The sequence below is a fragment of the Eleutherodactylus coqui genome, chromosome 13 (assembly GCF_035609145.1).
Source record: "Eleutherodactylus coqui strain aEleCoq1 chromosome 13, aEleCoq1.hap1, whole genome shotgun sequence".
NCBI lineage: Eukaryota > Metazoa > Chordata > Amphibia > Anura > Eleutherodactylidae > Eleutherodactylus > Eleutherodactylus coqui.
The window spans coordinates 120,612,225-120,638,494 of record NC_089849.1 but is presented as its reverse complement, the minus strand read 5'-3'; the positions used below and the strand labels follow the sequence as shown (position 1 = coordinate 120,638,494).

The 26,270-nt window shown below is 44.3% G+C and overlaps 1 protein-coding gene across 1 annotated transcript in view; it reads left to right on the top strand.

Annotated features, from left to right (window-relative positions):
• The window catches only part of PGS1 (phosphatidylglycerophosphate synthase 1), a 92,171-nt gene that overhangs the window by 47,562 nt on the left and 18,339 nt on the right, over positions 1–26,270 (top strand). The window contains exons 2-9 of the mRNA XM_066587054.1: positions 1,492–1,690; positions 2,407–2,484; positions 3,271–3,358; positions 4,572–4,761; positions 6,607–6,785; positions 8,091–8,585; positions 11,151–11,299; positions 16,288–16,414. Of these exons, the coding sequence (XP_066443151.1) occupies positions 1,492–1,690; positions 2,407–2,484; positions 3,271–3,358; positions 4,572–4,761; positions 6,607–6,785; positions 8,091–8,585; positions 11,151–11,299; positions 16,288–16,407 (1,498 nt within the window). The 3' untranslated portion in view covers positions 16,408–16,414. The remainder of the gene's footprint in view (positions 1–1,491; positions 1,691–2,406; positions 2,485–3,270; positions 3,359–4,571; positions 4,762–6,606; positions 6,786–8,090; positions 8,586–11,150; positions 11,300–16,287; positions 16,415–26,270) is intronic.

Here is a 26,270-nt window from a genome sequence, read left to right as displayed (position 1 = left end):
TTTACTATTGCATGATTTCATCAGTTTCCCCTCACAGAGGAATACCCAACCTAACACGTGTATTGCTGGTTCCTTCTTTCTGAAATGTTTCTGTGAAAGTGGTAATGATCGTGTAAGAGACCATGCTGATCGAAAATAAACTGGGGGACTTTCCAGTGTCGTAATAGAGGTTCTCTTTACAATGTGACTTTACAAATTCTCCCAAATTCCTGCTTTAAAAAATGCAAAACCTCTATGAAATTGCAATTCCTTCTTTTCTGTCTGACCACATTTACTGTATATTTAGCAAAAAAATTACAGTAAATCTAAATATCAATTAGTTGTTAATGGTGGTGTCCACTTTAAACAATGCCTTTTTATTTTCTTTAGAAACTCTCCAAAATTAAGCAGATACCAGGTAGATGTCACTGCTAGGACCCAAGTTGCTACCCTGTTTCCCCAAAAATAAGACCTACCCTGTAAATTTGGGGGAGGCTTGCAATATAAGCCCTACCCTGTAAATAAGCTGTAGTACATTAAATAAAGGAATGCATTACCTAGCGGGCTCTCCCGCTGCTCACCGGAGCACCAACGCGCTTTTTGCAGTCCTCTGCCGCCCACAGAAGAGCGCTTACTGGTTGCGGGATTCATTAATCCCACCTCCGGGATGCAACGGCTCTGATTGGTTGAGCAGTGCTCGAGAATCAATCAATGCAGCATTCGATGAACCAATCACAGCCATTGCGTTGTGGAGGCGGGATTCATGAATTGGCCGCGGCTCAGCATATAGTCCCTCCGGAGAGCAGCAGGAGGGACTTGGACCAAGCCTGCTAGGTAGGTATAATAAGACCTGGCTCCTCTTTTGGGGCAAAAATTAAAATAAGACAGGGTCTTATTTGGGGGGAAACACGGTAGATGTGATCTGTCGGTAACCTGGGAACAAATGTTCACTTTGCATGCTGCGCCACCACAGGAGAAATAAAGTATTACACTGTTCTTATTGAAATCAGTGGGCTCATATAATGCATGGACGTGTTTATTGTGCAGCATTCACCATTCAAGTCTATAGGAGTTATGGAAAAGCCTCTTGGATCCTCGCTCATCAGTTTGTTTTTTTTCTGGCATATCCGCAATATTTGCAATAAGTGGTAAAGATGGGAATTCCACTGCCAATTGGACTTTTGACAAGCATTGTTGTAGCAGAAATGTAGTATTACAGGGTAACCATCGAAGACCATTAATGACGTAATAAATGGGGGCTTCTATCCATTTCTCCACTTCTCTGCTCTGGCTAATAAAAGGAGTCTCATCGATATGCCTTTAAGACCCTAGAAAATCACCTCAGCCCTCAAGTTATTATTTGGAAGCATGTACCCAGCAATCATGCCTAGGCAAAGCACCATGGGCCGCTCTGAAGGGACTGCGGGAAAACCTATTCTTATTGTATGTAAAACGTTGACTTGAATGTAATATATTGTATGTACTAAGCATATACTTTTTCTTTAATTCTAGGACACCTTTGTTTCTTCTGGCTCCTCTTATTGCTCCTGCTGCCCCACCAGCCACTACCCAGCGCCCCCCTTTAGGTTGTGTTTGTCCACGGGGGGCTCATCGTTTTGAATGGGTGGGGAACCTGGTTCCAGAATTTGGAATCTCCAGTTCAAGTGTGAAGATCCTTTCCAGTCCAGCAGAATTTTACCAAGTTATGAAAGTAAGTCGCTGATGAGAGAGATGTTATAAAAACGATGCAGTTCACTTTTTCGCCATAATAAATCTATCCAAAAGTCCATACTGTGTTGGGAGCCAAACCCCCACCAATCTTATAGATGTGGGCTATCATAAGGATAGGCTGTTAGTTTTGTAGTCCTGGAGAACCCCTTTAAAGAGGTTGTATAAGAATATAAGAATAGAAAAATGGTCTGTTTTTGTCCCAGAAATGGTGCTGTTTTCGACCATAGGCTGTGTCTGGTATTACTGGAGGGCTCGATTCATTTGAATGCCTGACATCTTATGATGAGGGGTGCTGTTTTTGGAAAACAAAACACAGATTTTTATCTTTCAGAGCTCAAGCTGGAGACGCTTTTTGCTAAGCATTGTATGTCACAAGGAACCATGGTGACCTTGCCTAAAACAATCTGGCTTGATCTTGGTGAAGCCAGTGAGTTTTGGCCTTGGATTTTTCTTCTTTGCAATAATTAACAATAGAAAATACTAGGTAATTTTTGCAAATGTAAGTATGCTGGTGAGAAATGGGCTGTGTATTTCCAGTCATATCCAGTCAATTTTCTGTGCAGAAACTGTACATTGAATGTTGTCAGATATAACCTAGTATTTGTGGTTATGGAGATCGTGAAACTTGTTATTCAGGCAGCTGAAATCTGTTGATTTTTTTTTTTTTTTTTTCTTTTTTCCCCCCTTCCCCTTCAGGATCAGGTAAAAACGGCAAAGAACCGAATCACAATGGCGTCTCTGTACCTGGGGACAGGTGTTCTGGAAAAGGAACTGGCGAGTGACTTTTGTGTTCTTATGGGTATTTGCTAATTATCTCTGGTTTCAGATTGGTTTTATGAGTTTTTTTATTTTTTTTAAGTTTCATTATTTAAATAAAGTTGGAAAATTGTGATGTTCAAATTTATGGTTTTGTACTGACTGTTCTTTTTACCTTGATCTATATAATAGTCATTTTACACAGGCCGACAGTTATTTAAACGACTTCACGAGCGCTGACGTCACCGCTAAAGTTGTCAGCACTCGTGCCGAATGTTTAGACCGAAAGACGTTGATGGCTTCTCACTCAATACTTCATCTTCTATGTGAAGTGCTGAGTGGGGAGCGTTTACACACAAGAAGAAGCCAGCGATAGTTTTTATGCTGACTGAAAGTTGAGCGATATTCGTTGCGTGTAAATGGGCCATAAACAAACCCTATCCCTTAGACGCTGCCTATATTGACAAAATAATGGGGAAGAATTATCCCAAGCAGTGCAAGGGTGGAGCAGATGCTTAGAACAGTGATAATCAGATCCTAGCATGTTCAGAGGTCCTTTCAAAATGAAAGCAGCAAATTGTTTTGTTGACATGAAAAACTGTTCCACTTTTTTTAACATAACTTTTACTAGATCTTCTCTACTGTTTTGATTGGATGTTTTTTTCTGTCCGCCAGATGAATTTGCAAGCTATTCCCCACTTGGTGGCCAAATTATTCTTTGTATGATCTATTTTGTGTATATCCTAGTTTTGAAGTAATGCGATTATCTTTTTAGATAAAATGCCCTTTGTATTGCCCTCTCAGGTGGACTGCATAGAGGAGGCCCTTCACAGAACAGGCCAGACTGACCTCCAAGTCTCCATTCTGCTGGATTACACCAGAGGATCACGAGGTCAGTTATGGGCCCTGTACAGGACATACTGATGTAATTACAGGTGGCCAGATGGTAATCCCTGAGAGACTCACATCACACTGGGAAGTCATTTCCCATTTTGACAGGAAGACAGTCGTCTAAACGACTGCAGGAGCTCTGACGTTACCGCTAAGGTCGTTAGTGCTTGTGCAGCCCGTTTAGACACGCAGAATTCACTACTGGATCGCGGGCTTCTCGCTAAGTGCTTCAGCTTCTATGTGTGGGGGAGCATTTACACGCAGGGAGAATTCCACGATCCAGTAATGTTTTTAATGCGGACTGAAAGTTGGCGATAATTAGAACAATTTTTTTTTTTGTTTGCTTTTACGTGGGATGATTATTGCTCAATTTAGTCAGTTTGAATGAATTTTGAGCGATAATCGTCTCATGTGAATGGCCCTTTATGGCTTACGGAGGGTGGGAATTTTATTTGTTATTGCTTTCTGAAAAACCACGGTGAATTTAATTAAAGGGTCACTCCGGTGATTTTTCTTTTATTCATTCATTTATGTAGCTATTCCCCCAATACATATAAGTGAACTAGTATTACGTTGGTTACTTATTTCTTTGTGTTTGAAACTCTGGATCAACATTGGTGAGTAATCAGCGGAACTGCATGAACATATGGCTTTTTTTCGGCCTTACGATGTTATATATGTTACTGCTGCGCTCCACACCCTTTCAGATAGTCATGTAATCTCAACTCTGACCAGCTCAGATCTATTTCAGGGTTATGGATTCGTTTTCTAGTCAGATTCTCAGTTTATGTGATGCTGTGACCTGAATTTACCACAGAAACTGTCTACAGGGGGACACAGGCACTCCTGTCATAGTTTAGTTACTGATAATCACACAGTTATAATAGAGATCACAGCTCATCCTACAGACTGTATTATAATTGTCTGTAGCTTAATTAGGTGAATGCAGAAGGTAATGATGATTAACCTGTGCCCCCAGCAGGCAGAATGCGATTCTGATGCATCATGGGATAGATGTGAAACTGAAAGTAACAAATCTCAGCCTCAAGATGGTGCCTAACAAGCATCAAACAGGGGCTGGAGTTAATGAAAGTGACTGGAATATACAGAGGAGACCTCTCGAGTGTGACAAGCAATTAGGTGAGGGGCAGGCATGGAAAAATGTGTTTTTTGCTGGACTGACCTGTAAACCTTTTGTGTCTCTTCTATCACAGGAAATAAGAATTCTCGCACTATGTTGCTCCCCTTGCTGCGTAGATACCCGGACCGGGTGCGTGTGTCTCTATTTCACACTCCGAACCTTCGAGGGCTTCTGCGTTGGCTTGCACCAGAGAGATTCAATGAAACAATTGGCCTGCAGCACATGAAGATCTATCTGTTTGATGATAATGTTATCCTTAGTGGGTAAGTCCACCAAACATTCTAAAGCAAGAATGACTAGTGAAGTTTTTCTCTTAAATCAGCGGAAGGTCGAACCAATCAGTTATCCATCTGTACTTAAAGTCGGGGCAAGCAGAATTTTTTTTTCTTCTTTTTCCTAGTTATTGAAGCATGTCCTGTTTGTTGCATAATTGCGACAGGCATGTGAGAAACAGGTTACCTGCAGTATTTAAATGCACCACCTGCTAGTGCTGCATGTGAATATATATTGAGTTGTTAAATAATCAGTCTGTTTTGTGACTGGTGCTGCAGTAGGACCGTTACGTTTTTTTACGCTTCGCTCGTGTGTAGCTTTCTGAATGGACTCTCTACTGTGAAACTTCCACTGTAGTCGTTTTTCATTTCTTCATCCTTACTTTCAAAAAATTCTGAACTCTGTATTTGTCAAGATAGTTACATGATGCCTTTTTTTTAATTTTTTTATTTTTTTTTTGCAGAATGAGTTGTAGTTTTCATAGGCGCTATTTAATGTATCGTATAACGTATTGGAAGACACGTAATTTCTCAGTGGGGTAAAATGGAAGAAAAGGGTGATTTTTTATTTTTTGCCAGTATTTTTGCGTGGAAGGGGTTAGGGGAGGTATGTCCTTTTCAGTAAATTCTGTAAAAACACACGTTTAGCTTTACTCAGTAGATAATTCTCACTACTTTACTATATTTTGATTTATTTTATAAAAAATGCTTTTAAATATCCATATTCTGACACTCAAACTTTTATTTATTTTTTTAATATTCCTCCATTGATAGTAAAAGCTTGTTTTTTGCCGGGAGAGCTGCAGTTTCATTTGATATTATTTTGGGATACGTAGGACTTGCTTCATTGCTTTTTACTTTATTTTCTACTTAGAGGTAGAGCCACAAAAAAGCGCAGTTCGGCCTTCTGCACACAGGGGAAAATTCCGCGGCAGAATTTTCGCCTGTGCCCGCTGCCATAGGATTGCATTAGATAATGCAATCCTACGCAGACAGCTGCGATTTGACCGTGCGAAAACTTGCGCGATAAACAAATCGCGGCATGTCCTATTTCTGTGCGAGGCTTGCACAGAAACCTCATGTCTGACTCGCATGTGCGGCTGTGCACCGACCGACACATCACAGTGCAGAGAGAGGAGACTCTGGACGGGTGATTATAAGGACGGGGTAGGGTCGCATCCCTCTGTGAGAATTCTCGCAGTGAGATCTGACCCGGCCGTGTGCAGGCGGCCTTCATGTGTATTTTTCCCGTGGTGTTTTAATGGATTGGACTTTTATAAGCACTGCAATGCAGATTTTTTTTTCTTTTCTTTTCTTTTTTTGATGCACCAACTTTTAAAATAAAAAAACAGCATTTTTTAACTTTTACATTTTTGTTTGTAATTAAAAAAAAAAAAAATCTAGTATGGGACTTGAACTTGCAGTTTCCCAACTGCTTGTACAATCTACTGTAATACTTCAGTAATTTAGTATGCTGCACTTAAAACAGCTCCTTGTGAACTCCTCCTTCCTCCTGAGTCCACTGCATACATTGGCACCCGACTTCTGTCATACATGTGCAACAGATGGCGGAAAGGGGTTAAAGTGGACTTCCCACTACAAATGTGATCTGTTGGGGTGCGTGGTTGCTCCCATTAACTGTAATAGTAAGTGACTCTACATGGCAACCACTTGTTTGCCATGGATGGGGGAACAGGCACTCCTCAGAATTGGTTTGGGCGTAATAAGTATGCCATAAATGTTTGGTTTTTATGAAAAATTTCCTTTTAAGATTGTGTTAATAGATTTAGAAAATGAATTTGTAATCTATTTTATGATTTATTTAACTATTTTTAGGGCAAACTTGAGTGACTCCTACTTTACCAATCGCCAGGACCGTTATATTCTACTGCAGGGTTGCTCAGACATGGCTGATTTTTTTAATGAGCTGGTGCATGCTGTTGGAGATGTTTCCCTTCAGCTTGAGCCAGATGATACAATTCACATAGAAGAAGGAATGGAACATCCCTATGAAGGCAAGTAGCAAAATCCTCTGTGATCTTTTTCTAGGAGGGACACAATATGAGAATGCATTATATTCAGTTTCATTGTTGGGGTCATGTATTAAAGGTTTTTTTTTTTTGGTTTTTTTTACATTTTCCCTATTGATGACCTGTCCTCAGGACCGCTAATCAGTAGATGATTTTCAGATCCCCACTGATTACCGGTGCCAATATCTCTATAGAAAGTGCAGGAAGCACGTCACGCTGACCATAGCGCAGTGGCTCGTATTGGTATTGCAGGTGCAACTCTCATTCAATTTAGTTGGACTGCACCACCTGCAATACCAGACTGAGCCTTTACTCCCCTTGGTCAGCGCCATGTGTTTCTTGCATTTTCCATAGTAACAGTGGTGCTGGCAATCCAAAGAATTGGTTCTTCATTGAGATTGAATCCAAGCATGGTAGCATTTGTGGGGTGGTTGTTTTGTTCTATTCTGGGCAAAGCTGTTAACGTGACCCTCCTGTCTTCAATAAACAAAGATGGCCAAACTCGCTACCTGATGCACACACTGTATTAAGTCTCATGTCCACGGGTGACTTTGATTTGTGAACTCCACATGGGACACCAACGCGGGAAATCCGCAAATCAAGCCACCCATAGGAAGACATGGGCGCCCGCAAAATAATTAAAGCATGCGGATTTGTTTTGCGGACCTTTTGGTCCGGAAAAGAAATCTCAGCATGCTCAATTTTTCTGCAGATTCCACAAGGACTGCTTTCATTGAAGTCAATGGAACCCGTCCGATCCGCAGCTGTCGCTGCAGACGTGCTGCGGATTCTGCAGGAAAGCAGAAGATTTGAGAAAAATTCTCCACTGCGCATGTGCGGCGACGTGTCGGCCTGTGGGCCTGGCCACATGCTGGCGCGCCTGCCCACATCCTCAGAGGAGAAGACAGAGGAGATCCGCACGTCAAGTAGAGGATTCGGACTGATAAGTAATGTCCTCTTGCCATGAGCAGGGTGGGATTCTGCAGCGGGCTCCTGCCCACGGAATCCGACCTGCCCGTGGACATGAGGCCTTAGTTCGCATCATTGGTCTAAGACACTACACCTGCTTTGATTGACAATCCCTGTCCACGTTAGCAGCATTGCTCAGTCAGATCAACATGTAGGGTCTTAGACTACTGATGCAGACTATTACACAGTGTGGATTGGGTAGTCAGAGTAGTAGTGCAGTCATCTTTGTCGAGGACTAGAGGGTCGCTTTAATTCCCACATTTTAAAAACATACTGTTGGTTTTCTTATGACATGTAATAAAAAAGATAATAATTTCACAGGTGACAAAGCCAAGTACTGTGAAGCTGCAAAGAAAAGAATAATGCAAGTGATAGAGACAGCAAGACACAAGCAGTGTGAGCTTCACAGTGCCAGCTTCCAGAGCAAGGAGACAGCCTTGAGCGTCGAACCACCAGATACTTGGGTTTACCCATTGATACAAATGAAACCATTTGGAATACAGATAGATGAGCTGGTCACAGAGACATTGCTGACAGAAGCAGAGCGGGGAGACCAGCTTCATCTGACCACTGGCTATTTTAACTTGACACAAAGTTATATGGATTTAGTGCTGGGCACAAGAGCCAACTACAATATCCTTCTGGCCTCCCCTGAAGTCAATGGCTTTTTTGGAGCTAAGGGTATTGCAGGCGCTATACCGGTGGCTTATGTACACATAGAACGTCAGTTTTATGATGAAGTCTGCAAACAAAGGCAGCAGCAGAGGGTCCAGCTCCGAGAATACTTCAGAGACCACTGGACGTTCCATGCCAAAGGTAAGATAGACTATGTTCTAAAAAAGAATAAATATTAAAAAAAAAGTTATTGCTATTGGAATGCAGTGATTTGAAAAAAAAGCTGGTCAATTGGTCAGACCCAAATAGACTTTCATTATATGAGAGAAGAAAATAAGGTGTTTTTTGTTGTTTGGTTGTTTGCTTTGTTGTGTAGTGAGGTCGGTGCTGCCAGTGATGTCGCTTGGCCAACTGAATGAAGCTAAGCTCCAGTACCCAGAGATCTCTATCTGGGGGTAAGAAGCACATCCTTTAGTCTAATCTCATACAAGCTTTTGAAGTGTAACCTGAGCAGCTGCTCTCTGAACAGTCTTCTTTACTAAAAGATACGGCGTAAACTAGTCTTAAAATTTGCTAGATTTATCATAGTGGCTCTGCAGAATGATAAATGTTGAATTTTAAGACTGTGTAGTCTAAAGGCCCATTTACACCAGCCAATGATCGCTAATCAATGATTGTTTTAGTGATAATCGGCGCGTGTAAATGTGCGCCCATCGTCCGCTTTTCGGGCACTGCTGGCTGATAGTTAAATTCAGTCCAACATAAAAATCGTCCCTCACTTTTATTAGTAGTTCTCCACTGGCGGCGGGCCTAAGGGCTTCTTCACACTGGTGACCGCAATTTTGCCGGCAAAATCGCAGTTCTGTTGATTTTTGAGCGTCGCTGATGCTTTTTCTTGTGGCAAAATTGCGCATCCCGCGAAAGTCAATAGGAGTTTCTAATATTAAAAACGCGTCACTGTTTTGACCATCTATTAATTGGTTTAGTTTATGTAAAAAATTGTGCCAAAATTATGGCACAATTTGTGCCGCATTTTAGGCTACGGTCGAAAAGTGTCTAAAAACACACAGTAAATATAACACACAGCATTGAAGACTATTTCTAGAATAATTTGCACAAGAAAAATGTTGTTTTCAATAGTAAATAAGCCCTATAATTTTTTGTTTCTTTTGCTTTCCTTAAGACTTTTGGAGATCAAATATACCCTGGAAACTTGAGAACTTTTTATAGTGCTTATATTCTAGCAAGATCATATGATCATAATTTTATGTCTAACTTTTATAGAGCATTTCCTCCTTTAAAAAAACAAAAAACAAAAACCACCAAGAAACAGAAGGCCATGAGCTATTTGTTACATCTGTTACTGGGAAAACTAAGTAGGAACTGCTATCGTTACAGCTGCGACAGTGTTTGTCATCGGCTGTCTCAGCCTTACGGTAAAGCTTCCCTCCTCCTTCATGGCTGCATAACTGTCTGTCCTGCCTAGGTTTGGTCCATATCTACAATTGTGGGACTGTAGTATTTAATTGTAATGAAGGAGACCTTCTGGCTGCAAAATGTCTGTGTCTGGTCAACCTTGGGGTATATTTAGATGTAGCAGCTGTGCCACGTTTCTTGCCACACGACAAAAACTGCCTATGATTTTCCCACAAATTGCTGTGATTCTGCTGTTAGCACAGCTGAAACACATCCAAACTGTGAAGCCACATGACTCCATGGTAAATTGTGTTCAGTTTGTGCTGTGCTGTTCTGGACTGTATGGCAAGAACTGTGGCACTCCTGCTACATCTGAGCATCTCTTAAGGGCCCATTAACATGCAGTGTGTTTTGGTGCAGATGTGCATTTTCTCCCTTTTAAGTGAATGGGTGAAGTCTCCTCTGATCGGCGTCAAAATCTGTACCAACTGATTTTGGTGCAGATTTTCCACTGTAGAAAATGTGCACCAATTACGCTACTTAGAGAAGTACCAAGGGCTTATTCCGACGTGTGTATATCGGCCAGGTTTTTACGCCCGGCCGATATACGCTGTCTGTCTGCAGGGGGAGGAGGCGGGCCTGCAGCAGTGCACTGAGCTCCCGCCGCCCCTCGCCACTGTTTGCAATGGGCGGGGGGGGGGGCAGGATGGAGGCGGAACTTAGCACTGCCCCCGTCGCGCCCATTTCAAATAGTGGCGAGGTACGGGAGCTCAGTGCACTGCTTCTGGCCCCACCCGGCCCGCATTCCTCCCCCTGCAGAGAGAGACAGCGTATATCGGCCAGGCATGAAAATCTAGCCAATATACGCACATCGGAATAAGCCCTAAGGTTGGTTGTTTGAAGAAAAACAAAATGTTACCTGGCAGTTCAAATAGCACTTAGCTGTACAGGCAGGACCTCACCTTAAGGTAACACAAGACATTTAAACTTGTAAGGAACATGGTCGAGTTGGGGCCCGTTGGGCTTAAATAGTGTTAAGGACTGTGCTTTTGAGGAGGAACAATATGCGAAACAGTTCTTATTTCCTTTCTTCTCCTCTGTAGAAACCTAGCTCAGGTGTCTGGTGCTGTGAAACTGGCTGAACCTGACGAGCCACTGACCGTAAATCCTGATGTACTCAGGGACTGCCAGGAAACCACAGCAAAGTGAATGCCTGCATGTGTATGGAGATGCCTTAAGGGCGATGCAGACTTTTTTTTTTTAACATATTTTTTTTATTTTTATTTTGCTTGTAGAATAACCGATTCTGGTTCAAGTTTTCTATAACCTATTTATTTAACACCCCTACAGGCCTTTGGCTGTATCCTGCAGGTAAAGATATCCCATGTCTTACACTTATTGGCTCTCCAAACTTTGGGTACAGATCTGTTCACAGAGATTTGGAAACGCAAATCGCCCTAGTGACTGAAAACCAAGACTTGCAGCAGCAGCTCCATCAGGTGACCATTGTCTTTAAGGGGGTGGGCGGAAGGATGATGACACGGGGCTTGATGTGGATCTCTAAACCTGTGCCGCCCCCAAAACCGATCATGAAGGGATGGCATGTCATAACAATATGCCATCACTTTACCAGCTGGGAAAACCCCTTTAAGTCTTAAGGACCATTTACACGGGACAACTATCGCTCAAAATTAGTTCAAATGAACGGAAATGAGTGATAGTCGATACGTCTAAATGCAAAGAAAATCGTTTACTATTCGTTCACTTTTCGTTATCGCTGACATTCAGCCAGCATAAAAAATATTGCGGGATTCTCGCCGCACGCAAACGCTCAGCGTTTTACATAGAAGTAACAAAAACTAGCGATAATCAACAAGGATTTGTCAGTCTAAACTCTCTGCAGCAGAACCCAGGTGGGCATCTAATTATTGGGAGGTCTTTCACCAAAGTGGCAACCATTTTAAGCGGGTGCTTATTCCCCAAACCTGACTTTTAAAAGACCTTATTTAATTTTCCTTTTTTGTAACTTCTTTGAAAGTATTTGTTGCCCTGTATATGGCTCAGATTGAGAATTGATTTTTGCATGCACCAAAAATGAAATTTTGTAAGCAGTTCTCCATATAAAGAAATGCATCATCAGTTATTATAAAACTAGCTGCTAGATATCCATTTCCTTTCTTGTGTTACAGCAATGTCCGTGACCATGAGGCAGATACTGACGTAAAGAATGTATTTTATTTGCATAAAACGAAGTTCTGCAATAGCAGCCCATATAACCGGCATTCTAGTCTTTCTTTTTTTCCTTTACTTCACTTCACTTTGATTTACTGTAAATCAGGAAGTCCCTCAATACCCTTTTGCTGCAGTTGTGGGATGTGCTTGTCATGAGGCCGATGTCCCTGATGCACGTGGGTAAACTTCCTTATTACACACCCTGCATTGTGAGCTTACTGGCACTGGCATATTCAGAGTAAATCCCATCAGTGCTCCCTTAGCTGGCGGCGTCCGGATCCCTCCCGCTGCTCTCTGGGCAGGCTCCCGGGCACTTGTCAACACCAACTGAGTATCTTTTGCTGGTAATGAGGCTTGAAGACCCCGGCTCCAGCAAGAGATTGCTCTGATTATATGAGCCCGTGGACTCGGCCAATCGGAGCCAGCGTTGGATGCACCAATCACAGCCATTCATTGAATGACTCTGATTTGTTCATCGAGCGCTGGCTCTGATTGGATGAGCTAGCGCTCGAGAAACCAATCAGAACAATCTCTTGCTGGAGGCGGGGTCTTCAAACCTCATTACTAGCAAAAGATGCTCTGTTGGCAATGAAAAGTGCATGGAAATCTGCCTGAAGCTTCAGAGAGCAGCGGGAGGGACCCGGACGGCGCCAGCTAGGTGAGTATTGATTTTTTTTTTTCAGGTAGTGTAGCTTGGGCTTCAGTTTAGCTCTGTTGAAAACGCAGCACCAAGTTGTGCCACGTTTTGAGCAGTGCTGAAACCTATGCCCACTCATTTCAATGGCCGACGCACAGCTGAAAACAGCCAAAAATAGAACATGCATCCTCCGTCAAAGCGCAGCGTTGAAGACGTTGTGTGAGCATCCCCATTGAAATGAATTAGAGCGTTGTACAACGTTTAGCGCAGCGCTGAAAAGGTAACACTAAATGCTGTGCAAAAACGTCTGTGTGACGCTTTAGCCTCGTCATCTGTCTTTTAGTGGAAAATCACAGTTCTTGTTTCAGTCTTTAACAGTAAAGAGAACTTGCTCCTATAAGGGTGGCTACCCACTAGCGATATTTTTTCTTTCTTGTGATGCGAGAGCGAGTGAAAACGCATGATTATGAAACCAATGATTTTCAATCGTTCGATACTCGTGATTTTTTACTTCTATGTCTCGCAGCCCAGAGAAAAAAATCTGCAATATAGCTCAGTGTTTTCGTTGGGGCCGGCGGCAGCAACGCTAGCCCTAATGAAAACATAGGGAGTACATTGTGGACTTCTGCCACATCTGTGTCAGAAGTTTGTGCTGCTATCCCATTGCTTTTAATGGGGTCGCCACTGCTGCGGCCCCATTGAAAGCAGTGGGTTGCAGGCAAACCCCCGCAGTGATGGTTTTCGGAGAAGAGCTTGAAATATAAGCCCTTCCCTGAAAATCAGCCAAGGCTGTAAAAAAAAAAAAAAATACTAACCTAGAAGAGTCGTCCGGCTCTTCTCTCCAGTATGGCAGCCGCCTTCTGTCTTCTGGAGGCCGAGAATTGGAAAATCCCTGCCCCCAGATAGTGCTGGTGTCGTTGGCAGGAGCGCTCAGCCATTGAATGACATCTGAGTGGTGCCTGTGATTGGTCACAGCACTCAGCCAATCACAGGCAGCGCTGAGCCATTCATTCAGTTCATTGAGTGAACAGCTGAGCGCTGCCTGTAATTGGCTGAGCGCTCAGCCAATGCCACCAGCGCTTTCTGGGGGCTGGGATTTTTCAATCCCCAGCCTTCAGAAGACAAAAGAAGAACGGCTCGTCTAGGTGAGTATAATTTTTTTTTTTGTACAGTTAGGGCTGATTGTCAGGGAAGGGCTTATATTTCAAGCCCTTCCCCGAAAATCATCGCTGTGGGGGTTGCCTGCAACGCACTGCTTTCAATCGAGCTGCAGCAGTGCCAACCCCATTGAAAGCAATGGGATAGCATCACGGACTTCTGCCACAGCTGTGGTCGAGGATTCCTTTATCCCCACGGGGATAAAAGAATCCTCTGCCATAGCTGTCACAGCTGTGGCAGAAGTCTGCAATGTATTCCCTATGTTTTCAATAGGGGTGTCGTGGGCCCCATTGAAAACAGTGTGCGATATTGCAGCGCAAGAAAAAAAATTGCTAGTGGATAGCCACCCTAACCCCTATAAACTAAACTTGACTCATGAGCTCATCTGAGCTGAAATGCTGAGTCCAGGGATTACGAGTATTATACTTGTCCTCCTTGGCATTTCCCTGCTGCCGGAGCTGCTGCTGTGTGAATGTGGTGGACTGCATAGTCACATGCATATGGAATGCGAAGAGAGTCTTCTCATTTTTTGTGCGCTTCTAAGTAGTCCATTGGGTGCGTGCAGAAGCCACTTTGACAGCGGACAGCGCAAAACGCTTAGCAGGGTAAATATCATGGTCAGATCTCCAGATTCAGCGTTTCAGCTTCTATGAGCCCATAAGCTTTGTTTATGAGGCTCAAAGGTGCTGACAGACTCCTTTTAATAAGGAGCAGGATTGCAAGACGTACAAATCTCGCAGGAATATGAACCCCATTCTTTTGAATGAGGTCATACACATGAGTGACCCCATGAATCCTGCTTCCCGGAAATGATGCCAGGTCCAAATTGCATGCTGACGAGCGTGATATCGTCCCGAGTTTCACGGCCCAGTATCGCACTCGCCCTTGTGAAATTAGTCTTATTCTCTTAAAGCGGCTATAATTTGGCTTCCAACCACACCACTGTACTGAAAATGCCTTAAAAGGATTGTCCAACTTTAAACTGTTAACGGTCTGTCCTCAGAATATGCCATCAATAGTAGATCAGTGGGGATCCGTGACCTGGGGTCCCTACCAGTCAGCGATTTACTGGGCCAGTGGTTGTGTACTAAGCTGATTTCTACTGGAAGCAGATGGCTGGTCACCATTGCAGTGACTAGGCTTGATATGGCTAAGTTCGCATTTGTTTCATTGGGCACTTTGCTTGTAATACCAAGCTGGGCCACTACAGTGGGAACAGAGCTGTGTGCTATCTGCAGGAATCGGCTCAGTGCACCAGCCCAGCGAACAGCTGATCGCCGGCTATCCCAAGCGACAAACCCCTGCCAATCTACAGTTGATTACCTGTCCTGAAGACAGGCTATCACTAGTTTACAACTGGCCAACTCTTTTAACCAAAGTCCCTAATCTGCCAGAGACTTACAATATGACTCTGCGCGTCTCTTACTAGACCTACCCTGTGCCGTACACACAGTTGATCTCTCCCTCCTGCTGTAAACTCTCCTCCCATGGCATCACAGAATTGGCCTTCTTTTGGATGTTCTCTCTCTACAATCCAGAATCCCAAAGTGTCTTTGGGGCTCTATCCTCCTCCTTCTCTTCCCGCTCAACACCCCCACCAGACTTGTCAATCATATTTAATGGCTTCACACTTGACTCACTTACACAAGTCTAGTGCCTCAGGATCACCTTTGTTTCTACATCATGCTTCAAATTCCACCTCCCAGCTCTCGCCACCTCGCGTTGCCTCCAACTGAAATACATCTGGGGATTTGCTATTCCCTCAATTCTGAGTCAGCAAAGATGTCAGCGCATGCCCTCAGCATCCCCCATCTAGACTGCTACAACATCCTCCTGTGTGGCTTCCCATCCAATAGTCTTGCACCTCTTCAATCCATCTTCAACTCTGCTGTCCGGCTGATCTGCTTCTCCCCTCATTACTCCTCTGCCAGTCTTTCCACTGGCTACCCATAGCATACAAGACTATCCACAACCTCGTACTTCTCTGACCTAATCTCCCTATACAACCCTACATGTAACCCCTAATCCTCACACGACCATCTCCAAGGTTTTTCCTGAGCATCACCTATATTTTGGAACTTACTACCCCAACCTGAAAACCCACCTTTTAAAAAAAAAAAAAAAAAAAACTATCATAACCCTGCTGTCACAATACTGCCATGTGAGCGCCTTCTGCCCTCACCTGTCATCTAATGTGTATGGTGGTATATTGATTTGCCCGGAGAAAGAAGGGTTGGGCATGTTGAATTTTAACATGCATAATCTTTTTATTCTCAGTAGCGAGAAGCTGCACTTGTACATGGGTTTATGTGTCTGGGGGGATAGTAGAGGATATCTGTGGACTGCCCGGCTGTATGGCCCTGTAAAGTGTATGGCCAGCTTGTAACCACTGACCCGCCGATACCTAATGGTGGAAGGACAATGTGCCAAAATGTAATGAATGAATGTTTGCTTCTATAGGAACAGCAGCGTTTGTACGAGCGATCGAATGAGGTAACTCCTACTACCTTCCAGGATTCAAGCCGACATGTGACGTTCTGGGTAAAACTGGTAACTCCTCTTATAAAGAATTTCTTCTGAAAGTCTGGTGAGTGATGGCATCAGCGTAATAATCTTTATTCCCAATTATATAATTTTATAATTGATCTAAGGCAGCATTTCCCAAACTGTGCTCCGACAAAGGGTCTAGGCCCCGCTCTCTTCACAGATGTAGCAGGTTCGGAAAGGCTCTAGTCAAGAATAGGACCTCCAGTGGCTTATCAGCGCTGATCATATGAGCCGGCTCCGGTCATGTGATCAGCGTTGCTATGTCACCACAGGTCCTGTTTGTTACATTTCCTCACTACAGCCTATCCAGACACTGCTGCAGCGGTAAATAGAGCAGGGACCAATGGGGGGGATGGCAGTGGGGTCACCTATTACTACTGGGGCCGCCAATATAGGGGGTCGTCTATTACTAGTGGGGCCACCAATATAGGAGGTCGTCTATTACTACTGGGGCTGCCAATATAGGGGCTCGGCTGTTACTACTGGGGCCGCCAATATATGGGTTCGGCTGTTTCTACTGGGGCCGCCAATATATGGGCTCGGCTGTTTCTACTGGGGCCGCCAATATATGGGCTCGGCTGTTTCTACTGGGGCCGCCAATATATGGGCTCGGCTGTTTCTACTGGGGCCGCCAATATATGGGCTCGGCTGTTTCTACTGGGGCCGCCAATATATGGGCTCGGCTGTTTCTACTGGGGCCGCCAATATATGGGCTCGGCTGTTTCTACTGGGGCCGCCAATATATGGGCTCGGCTGTTTCTACTGGGGCCGCCAATATATGGGCTCGGCTGTTTCTACTGGGGCCGCCAATATATGGGCTCGGCTGTTTCTACTGGGGCCGCCAATATATGGGCTCGGCTGTTTCTACTGGGGCCGCCAATATATGGGCTCGGCTGTTTCTACTGGGGCCGCCAATATATGGGCTCGGCTGTTTCTACTGGGGCCGCCAATATATGGGCTCGGCTGTTTCTACTGGGGCCGCCAATATATGGGCTCGGCTGTTTCTACTGGGGCAGCCAATATATGGGCTCGGCTGTTTCTACTGGGGCCGCCAATATATGGGCTCGGCTGTTTCTGCTGGGGCCGCCAATATATGGGCTCGGCTGTTTCTACTGGGGCCGCCAATATATGGGCTCGGCTGTTTCTACTGGGGCCGCCAATATAGGGGCTCGGCTGTTTCTACTGGGGCCGCCAATATATGGGCTCGGCTGTTTCTACTGGGGCCGCCAATATATGGGCTCGGCTGTTTCTACTGGGGCCGCCAATATATGGGCTCGGCTGTTTCTACTGGGGCCGCCAATATATGGGCTCGGCTGTTTCTACTGGGGCCGCCAATCTAGGGGCTCGGCTGTTTCTACTGGGGCCGCCAATCTAGGGGCTCGGCTGTTTCTACTGGGGCCGCCAATCTAGGGGCTCGGCTGTTTCTACTGGGGCCGCCAATCTAGGGGCTCGGCTGTTTCTACTGGGGCCGCCAATCTAGGGGCTCGGCTGTTTCTACTGGGGCCGCCAATCTAGGGGCTCGGCTGTTTCTACTGGGGCCGCCAATCTAGGGGCTCGGCTGTTTCTACTGGGGCCCCCAATCTAGGGGCTCGGCTGTTTCTACTGGGGCCCCCAATCTAGGGGCTCGGCTGTTTCTACTGGGGCCCCCAATCTAGGGGCTCGGCTGTTTCTACTGGGGCCCCCAATCTAGGGGCTCGGCTGTTTCTACTGGGGCCCCCAATCTAGGGGCTCGGCTGTTTCTACTGGGGCCCCCAATCTAGGGGCTCGGCTGTTTCTACTGGGGCCCCCAATCTAGGGGCTCGGCTGTTTCTACTGGGGCCCCCAATCTAGGGGCTCGGCTGTTTCTACTGGGGCCCCCAATCTAGGGGCTCGGCTGTTTCTACTGGGGCCCCCAGTATAGGGGCTCGGCTGTTTCTACTGGGGCCCCCAGTATAGGGGCTCGGCTGTTTCTCCTGGGGCCCCCAGTATAGGGGCTCGGCTGTTTCTCCTGGGGCCCCCAGTATAGGGGCTCGGCTGTTTCTCCTGGGGCCCCCAGTATAGGGGCTCGGCTGTTTCTCCTGGGGCCCCCAGTATAGGGGCTCGGCTGTTTCTCCTGGGGCCCCCAGTATAGGGGCTCGGCTGTTTCTCCTGGGGCCCCCAGTATAGGGGCTCGGCTGTTTCTACTGGGGCCTCCAGTATAGGGGCTCGGCTGTTTCTACTGGGGTGGATTTGCTGCAGAATTTACAGTAGCTGTAGCAGCAAAGTAGATGAATTTTTTAAAATCTCAAAATTGTAAAAAAAAAAAATCACAAAAGGTGGCCATACTTGCTGATGGAGATACAGGGGGCAGGTACAAACAACCCTTCCCAGCAAAAATGCTGTATGGAGGATGTGGCTCAGGGTCAAAATATTGCTGAACAACTGGCACACCTGCCACACCTAGGGGCTGCTTAGTAGTATACTTGCACATAAGGCATAGAAAGGGTGCCAGTGACACAGATACACGTTGCACTTGTACCACTTTACATATGTAAGTATGGCCGCCTTCTGTGGGTTTTTTTTAATAGATTTGATCTATTTTCAGTGATTTGTAGCAAACCCTTAGGTATGGGAAGTAGTATTATGTCTGTACTGATTTTAGCCTCTGGAAGTCATTCATTCACTGACAGTAAGCTTATATCTTGTAAATGATGAAGTGCAAAACATTTTTATTTTTACAATAATTTGAAGGGGTTCTCCACCATAAGGCATTTAGCCAGATGACATGCGCCCTCTGTGTCCTCTGCTTGCCTTTTTTCTTCACATCTTTCTTCCTCTCATGGCACCATCTGAGGGAGAGTTGATTACAACAGAGGAAACCATGCATAGAACATTGCAGACAGAAGAGGAAATGTCACATGATCGGTGACGTACCGGTGTGTGAGCTGAGAGGGGTACACATGACCAGAATACGAAAAGTCACTGATCCTAGGAGTATATAGCACCATGTGAGATGGGCTTCATAGTGGTGCAAAAGGGCACCAACGTAACAGACAACATAGAAATTATTGCAAAATATATGGGACGTTACACCTTTAACCTCTTAGTGCCCAGCCTGCTTTGCACGTTACTGTGGTATGGACGTGACCTAGTTTAGTGCTTAATCTATTTTTTTTTTTTTTTCCGGAGGGAAGTGGGGTTGGGTTATCCTAGATTTTATTTTTCATCGCCTTACCAGTATAAGGGTTTGGCTTTTGCATGGGGAGTTATTTTTGGATTTTTTTTGTACCACTTTGTTGTGCATATAATGTTTTTTGTAACTTTTTTTAACAACTTTTTGTGGGGAATGGGAAAGTTGGGGGGAAAACCCTGAAATTCTGTCATTGGTTTTGGGTTTTGTTCTTACAGCATTCACTCTGTGGTGTATATGTAGCAGGATTATTCTCTGTCAGCACAATTGCAATACCAAATTGAAATAAATTCTTTACTACTTTAGCACAAAAAAATGTATTTTTCTATTGCCGCATTGCAGCACCTATAATATTTTTCCAACAACAGAATTATTTAAAGGGTCGCTCTTGTAGGACAGTTTTAATTGGTTCCATTTTTGGGAACATAAGACTTTTGGCCTAGTTTATAGTTTCTTTTAGGCTTTACTACTTTTGCACTACATTCCATATTTTTTTCCCTTGCAGGTTGAGTTTTAATTTTCATCTAAAGCAGGATTACTGCCTTTTTTTCTTTCTTCTTTAGACTTATTTATGCTGCTCTAGGATAAATCACATAGCAGAACATTAATAAAACTTTTTATGCAAATAGGGATTTACGTTAAAAATTGGCAACTTCTTGCCTTATGCAATACCGTCCGCCAATTTTTCAGTAGGGGCGTGGCTTGTCAGAAACGGGTGTGGCCATTCCCTGGTGCAACGTCTTTTTTTTTTTTTTTTTTCTTTTTTAACTAAAGTTTTGAACTATTTTTCACCGCATTTTTTTAGGTCCACAAGGAAACTTCTACAAGTGATAGTTCAATCGCTTTCAAAATATACTGCAATATATATGTAGTGCAGTGTATTTTGTAAGTCAGAGGCAACATATTAAACCCTGCTTCTAACAGGCTTTAGCTCATAGGGGACTCAAAGGCCCTTGTTAGGCCTCTGGCTACCATGGCAACCCATCCACACACCAGGGGAGAGGCCTATTGGTAACAGAGGGAGGCGCATCTCTATGAAAACAGCTAGTGGCCTTGATCGCTATTGACCACCACATCTAAGGTGTTGAACTAGATAGGAGGCCAGCTTTCAGAAATCTAACTAACGGAAAAGCTTGATTTAGACAATAGATCATTTTGTGATGGTGTATTTCCTTTCAAAGTTCGGGGGGGGGGGGGGGGGTGTTTCCCTCCCTTTTTTATTTTATACCCAGTGCCGCCAAAGAATTAGGAGGCCATAATTTTCTCACTAGGAGACATGAAGTTGTGTCCACATCATTAATCTACTTGACCATCATGAAGTTGTAGTGAGTAGATAGATAGATCTAGGGCTGTAGTTCCGTGTTACATCTCTTCTGACAGGCTTGAACACTACAGAGGTTTTCACGGAAGCCGTACTTGGTAACAGTGTTTGTTTTGATGTGGCCACCTGTACTACGTACAGAACTGCATTACTACACGTGTAACCCTCGTCACCGAGAATCATTTCACAATGCGTTACCCAGAACAGGAAGACTTGAAACACATGGCGCTTACCAAGTTGTCACAGGTCTCGTCTGTTCTTTTCTGGGTGGCATGACTCATTTGACTTTCGTAGTGAAGACAAGCAAAGGTCGGATATTTCATTACTTCTGAGTACATTAAACAGAAGTTAAATTCTCTTTTTTTTTTTTCTTCTTCAACAGAAAGTGACATAATTCTCCTTTTAAATGTAATCACCACTGCGGCAGAAATTCAATTGAAAATAGAACTTTGTAAATCGTCTGGCGGGGTAGATTCCAGAAACTCCCTCACAGTTTCACTTGAACAAATTTATGCAAATCCCACTTTGGTTAATTGAGCATCATGCTGGGGGTCACAGGCTGAGCTTTTGCTAGTCCTCTCCCCCAAAGTTTGAGTTTAAATGTTTGAATAAAGAGCAGGTTTCATTCACTCAATGGCATTACAGAAAAACTGCTTTGAGCCTGGGTAAACTAATAGTGTTTTAATAGAGCTTTGCATTACTTTGAGCATGTTCTTCTATTACTGTGTAAATTCAGTGTGGTATTCATGGCTTTATAGGCTGATTTATAATTACAGGAGATGGTCAGTGACAGAGAGGATGGCCTAGAGCCGCTTTCACCCTGTGTTTGTGATCTTTTTGTGACCTGAATTTTTGTTTGTTACTACCCCTCCCTGCCTACTGATATCAATCAGAAAGCATATTTGTGAAAAACCCCATATTTGACAATCGGAGAGCAAAGTAAAATTATGAGGACTTGCTCATCTAATCACTCCTGTACTCTGTTTAACCCCTTAGTGACCAAGCCTGTTTGCGCCTTAATGACCAGGCCAAATTTTGCAAATCTGACGTGTCACTTTAACATGGAAAAACACCAGAAAGGTTTTGCATATCCAAGCGATTCTGACATTGTTTTTTCGCCACATGTTGTACTTCATTTAGGCGGAAAAAATAGACTGATAGAATTTGTGTTTATTTATTAAAAGCGCCAAAATTGGGAAAATTTTGAAAAAATCATCATTTTTTCACATTTTCAACTGCAACATTGGAAAAACTTTCGTTTTTTTTTAACCATTTAGGTGACGTACAAATTTAACATTACTTTTTAGCATTTTGAGGAACACTTTGTTTTGCTACACCAAGCCAAGATTGGAAAGGCTCATGAGTGTCAGAATAATAGATACCCCCACAAATGACCCCATTTTAAAAACTACACCCCTTAGTGTATTCACTGAGGGGGTCATGAGTATTTTGACCCCACAGTTTTTTTTTTCAGGAATTAATTCAATTTAGAGAAGAAAAAGTAAAATTTCATATTTTTGCAAATCTGTCATTTTAAAGACATATTTTTTTCCTATAATTTACAGGAAAATGAGGATTTACACTAGACCTTAAGGACTTTATCTAGGGGTGTACTGCATATTGTGACCCCACAGTTTTTGAATGAATTCAAGCCAAGCAAAAGGAAAAAATTGTGACTTTCGTTTTTTTGGCAATTCTGTCATTTTAAAAACAGCTTTTTTTTGTACAGCGCACACATGAATGAAGACTTGCACCCAAAAATGGATACCCCTGTTTGTCCCGTGTTCAGAGACATACCCATTGTGGCCCTAATCTTATGTCTGGATGCACAACAGGGCCAAAAATGAAAGGAGTAGTCAGTGGCTTTCAGAACATAGATTTTGCTTAAAGTCCTTTTAGGCGCCATTGCCCACTTGTAGAGTTCTTGAGCGGCCAAAACCATAGAGAACCCCCACAAATGACCCCATTTTGAAAACTAGACTCCTTAACGAATTTATCTAGGGGTGTACTGTGTATTTTAACCCTACAATTTTTAAATAGATCTAAGCAAAGCAGTAAGAAAAAATTACGGTTTTCATTTTTTGGGCTATTGCGTCAATTTAAAAACATGTTTTTTTGTACAGCACATGTATAAATGAAGACTTTCACCCCAAAATGAATATCCCTGTTTTTCCCGTGTTCAGAAACATACCCATTGTGGCCCTAATAGACTTACAGGACACATGGCTAGGCCTACAATGAAAGGAATACCCGTTGGATTTCAGGGTACAACTGAATAAATTCCAGGCCCCATTGCCCACTTATAGAGACATTCAGCCCGACAGCAAGGAGATTTTAAGTTTCCTGGGCTCCCCGACTCCTGCGCATGTGTCCGGCATTTTGCCGGCGGTCGCATGTGCAGAATCCGGGTAAGTTCACGGAAAAGGATCGCGTCGGGGTGCAAATATGGAGGCCTCCGGTAAAAAGTTTCATCTCCTCTCGCCGATCGCATCTGTGAGGGGAGATGAAACTAACTTTAAAAAAAAAAACTTTTACGTGATCGCGATTATCCATTGGATAACGGCAAACACGTGATCAGGAACCGCTCACCGCGGCCCCCCGTGAAACCTCCAGGGTCTTGGCTAAGTTTTGTAGCCAAGAGCAGGGAGATTTTAAGTTATCCTGGCAATCCACGGCTTTTGCGCATGCGTCTGCCGCTTTGGTGATGGCCGCGTGTGCAGAAGCTGTGGTAAGGCCCCCGGATTTATCCGCGGACCTTAGGTACGAAATTTCATCCTCCCTCACAGATATGATCCGTGAGGGGAGATGAAATGTAAGCGTTTTAAACTTTTTTTTTTTTAAAACTTTTGTACACTTTTTTTAAATAACTTTTTTTACACTTTTTTTTTACTTTAAATGATCACTGTTATCCATTGGATAACAGTGATCATCTCTGCAGTGACATCCCTCTGCTCCTGGCTACACATGGCAGCCAGAAGCAGAGGGATTTTAAATTTCCCGCGTCCTGAGCCCCTCTGTGCACGCGCCCGATGTCAATCATCGGGCGCGCATGCGCAGAAGGAGACTCCGGTCCCGGAAGACTGGGACACCGCTGAGGACCGGGGGTGAGTATTTTCACCTCCTCTCATCGATCCGATCCATGAGGGGAGGTGAAATTAAGCTTATTTTTACTTTTTAAAAAACTTTTTTGCGATCGCCGCTATCCACTGGATAGCGGCGATCGCGGTCCCCGGCGACATCTCCTGGTTCCCGGCTACCTTCAGGAGCCGGGAACCAGGAGATTTTGAACTCCCCAGGGTTCCCATTCTTCTGTGCATGCACGTGACGTCATTCGTCTGGCGCGCATGCGCAAAAGAGCTGCGCCGGGTCCCGGAGGACCCATTCATCGCGGCAGACATCGGGGAAGCCGGGTGAGTATTTTCAGCTGCCCTGATGGATCGGATCCATCAGGGCAGCTGAATCTTTAACTTTTTAAACTTTTTTTTACACTTTATTGTGATCGGCGCTATCCATTGGATAGCGCCGATCGCAATGCCGGGGGGGACTGCCCGCAACCCGGGATGACAGCTTCATGCTGTCGGCTACCTGCGGGCACCGACAGCATGGAGCTGTCATGTCCATAGCCCACGGGGCTTTATTCTCTGTAGGACGCATGTTTTTACGTCCTCAGAGAATAAAGCCCACTTAGGCATGACGTAAAAAGGCAATAGGCTGGTCGTTAAGGGGTTAAGCCCCGCACATGCTGCAGTCATTACTGACTGTGGCAACTAAATGTTTTCAAAGAGAATAAATCTAAAACTGATTTCCCCTTAAACAAGGCTTTAAATATGAAAAAATAAAAGGAACAAATAAAAAAACACATTTGTATCAACACATCTATACCATCCCATGCTATAAAGTAAAACTTTGCTGCTGCTCTGTATATGTGGGGGATTGAGGCCAGCGTTCAATCCCTCCATATTCTAGCATGATAGGAGTCAGCTTGGTTCTCTCCAGATTACTATACCATTATGGCATGGTTCATGAATACTTAAAGGGGTTGTCCCGCGAAAGTAAGTGGGTCTATACACTATTGTATGGCCATATTAATGCACTTTGTAATGTACATTGTGCATTAATTATGAGCCATACAGAAGTTATTCACTTACCTGTTCCGTTGCTGGCGTCCTCGTCTCCATGGTGCCGTCTAATTTTCAGCGTCTAATCTCCAGATTAGACGCGCTTGCGCAGTCCGGTCTTGTCTTCTGAATGGGGCCGCTCGTGCCGGAGAGCGGCTCCGTGACGGGGCGGAGCTACACGTGCCGATTCCAGCCAATCAGGAGGCTGGAATCGGCAATGGACCGCACAGAAGCCGTGCGGTCCACCGAGGGAGAAGATCCCGGCGGCCATCTTCAGCAGGTAAGTAAGAAGTCACCGGAGCGCGGGGATTCAGGTAAGCACTGTCCGGTTTTCTTTTTTAACCAGTGCATCGGGTTTGTCTCGCGCCGAACGGGGGGGCTGTTGGAAAAAAAAAAAACCCGTTTCGGCGCGGGACAACCCCTTTAAGCGTATAGGAGCTTCAAGTTTCTAGTAATTTTTATATTTTCACAAGTGTTTTATTTCACTTATATAAGAGAGGCTATGATTTATTTCTGTGGGGCAAATAACCAACAGGCTTTTGGTTGTCCTGTGGCATCTTTTTCCATTAGTCAAAGTCGTAATGACTTGTAGAATAAAGTTAACACAATACACGCATTTCCCCCCAAAAAAAATCAAGTACCTATAAAGAGTTGTCGTTTTGCTGTATGCAGTTACATCTCAGGCAGATATGCAAATGATTTGAGTTGTGTAATTAGCTCAATGGTCTTGTCACCTGAGGCCCTAAAAGTGGTTCCACCGTTAACCTATAAAAAGGCTCTTAGAGGCTCCTTGTGTGTATTGGGCCTCTTTTTTTTCCGCTTGTGTGGAGCTTGTTGACCACTCGACACCCCTACGATGCAAACAAGAGATTTTGCCCAGTTAACGGTCTGAGAGGGGCGCATTATTGGAATGAGAGAAGCTGGATGGTCGTATTAAAAAATTACCAACCACCAGACTATTATGAATTGTTGGAACCAGTGGGGATACGTAAGAGCATGCAGGGCAACTGAGCTCAGGACGCCCTCAACAGACCACCAGTAGAGAGGATCATCTGATTGTCCGAAAAGCACAAGCAGCTCCAACTAATTCGTTCTCCACCATCCAGAGACAGGTGGCGCCGTCGTTACAGGCCCCTGTGTCTGTTGTAACCATTTCCAGGCACTTGGCTTAAGGATATTTGGTCTCACAGCATGCATTACAGGCACTGGTTTGTGGCACTGTGGTTTAGTTTGGGCACTGACAACTGCCATGTTCATTTTTAGAGACCTCGACGTGAACACCTCAATCCTGCCTTTGCTGTGAAGCGGC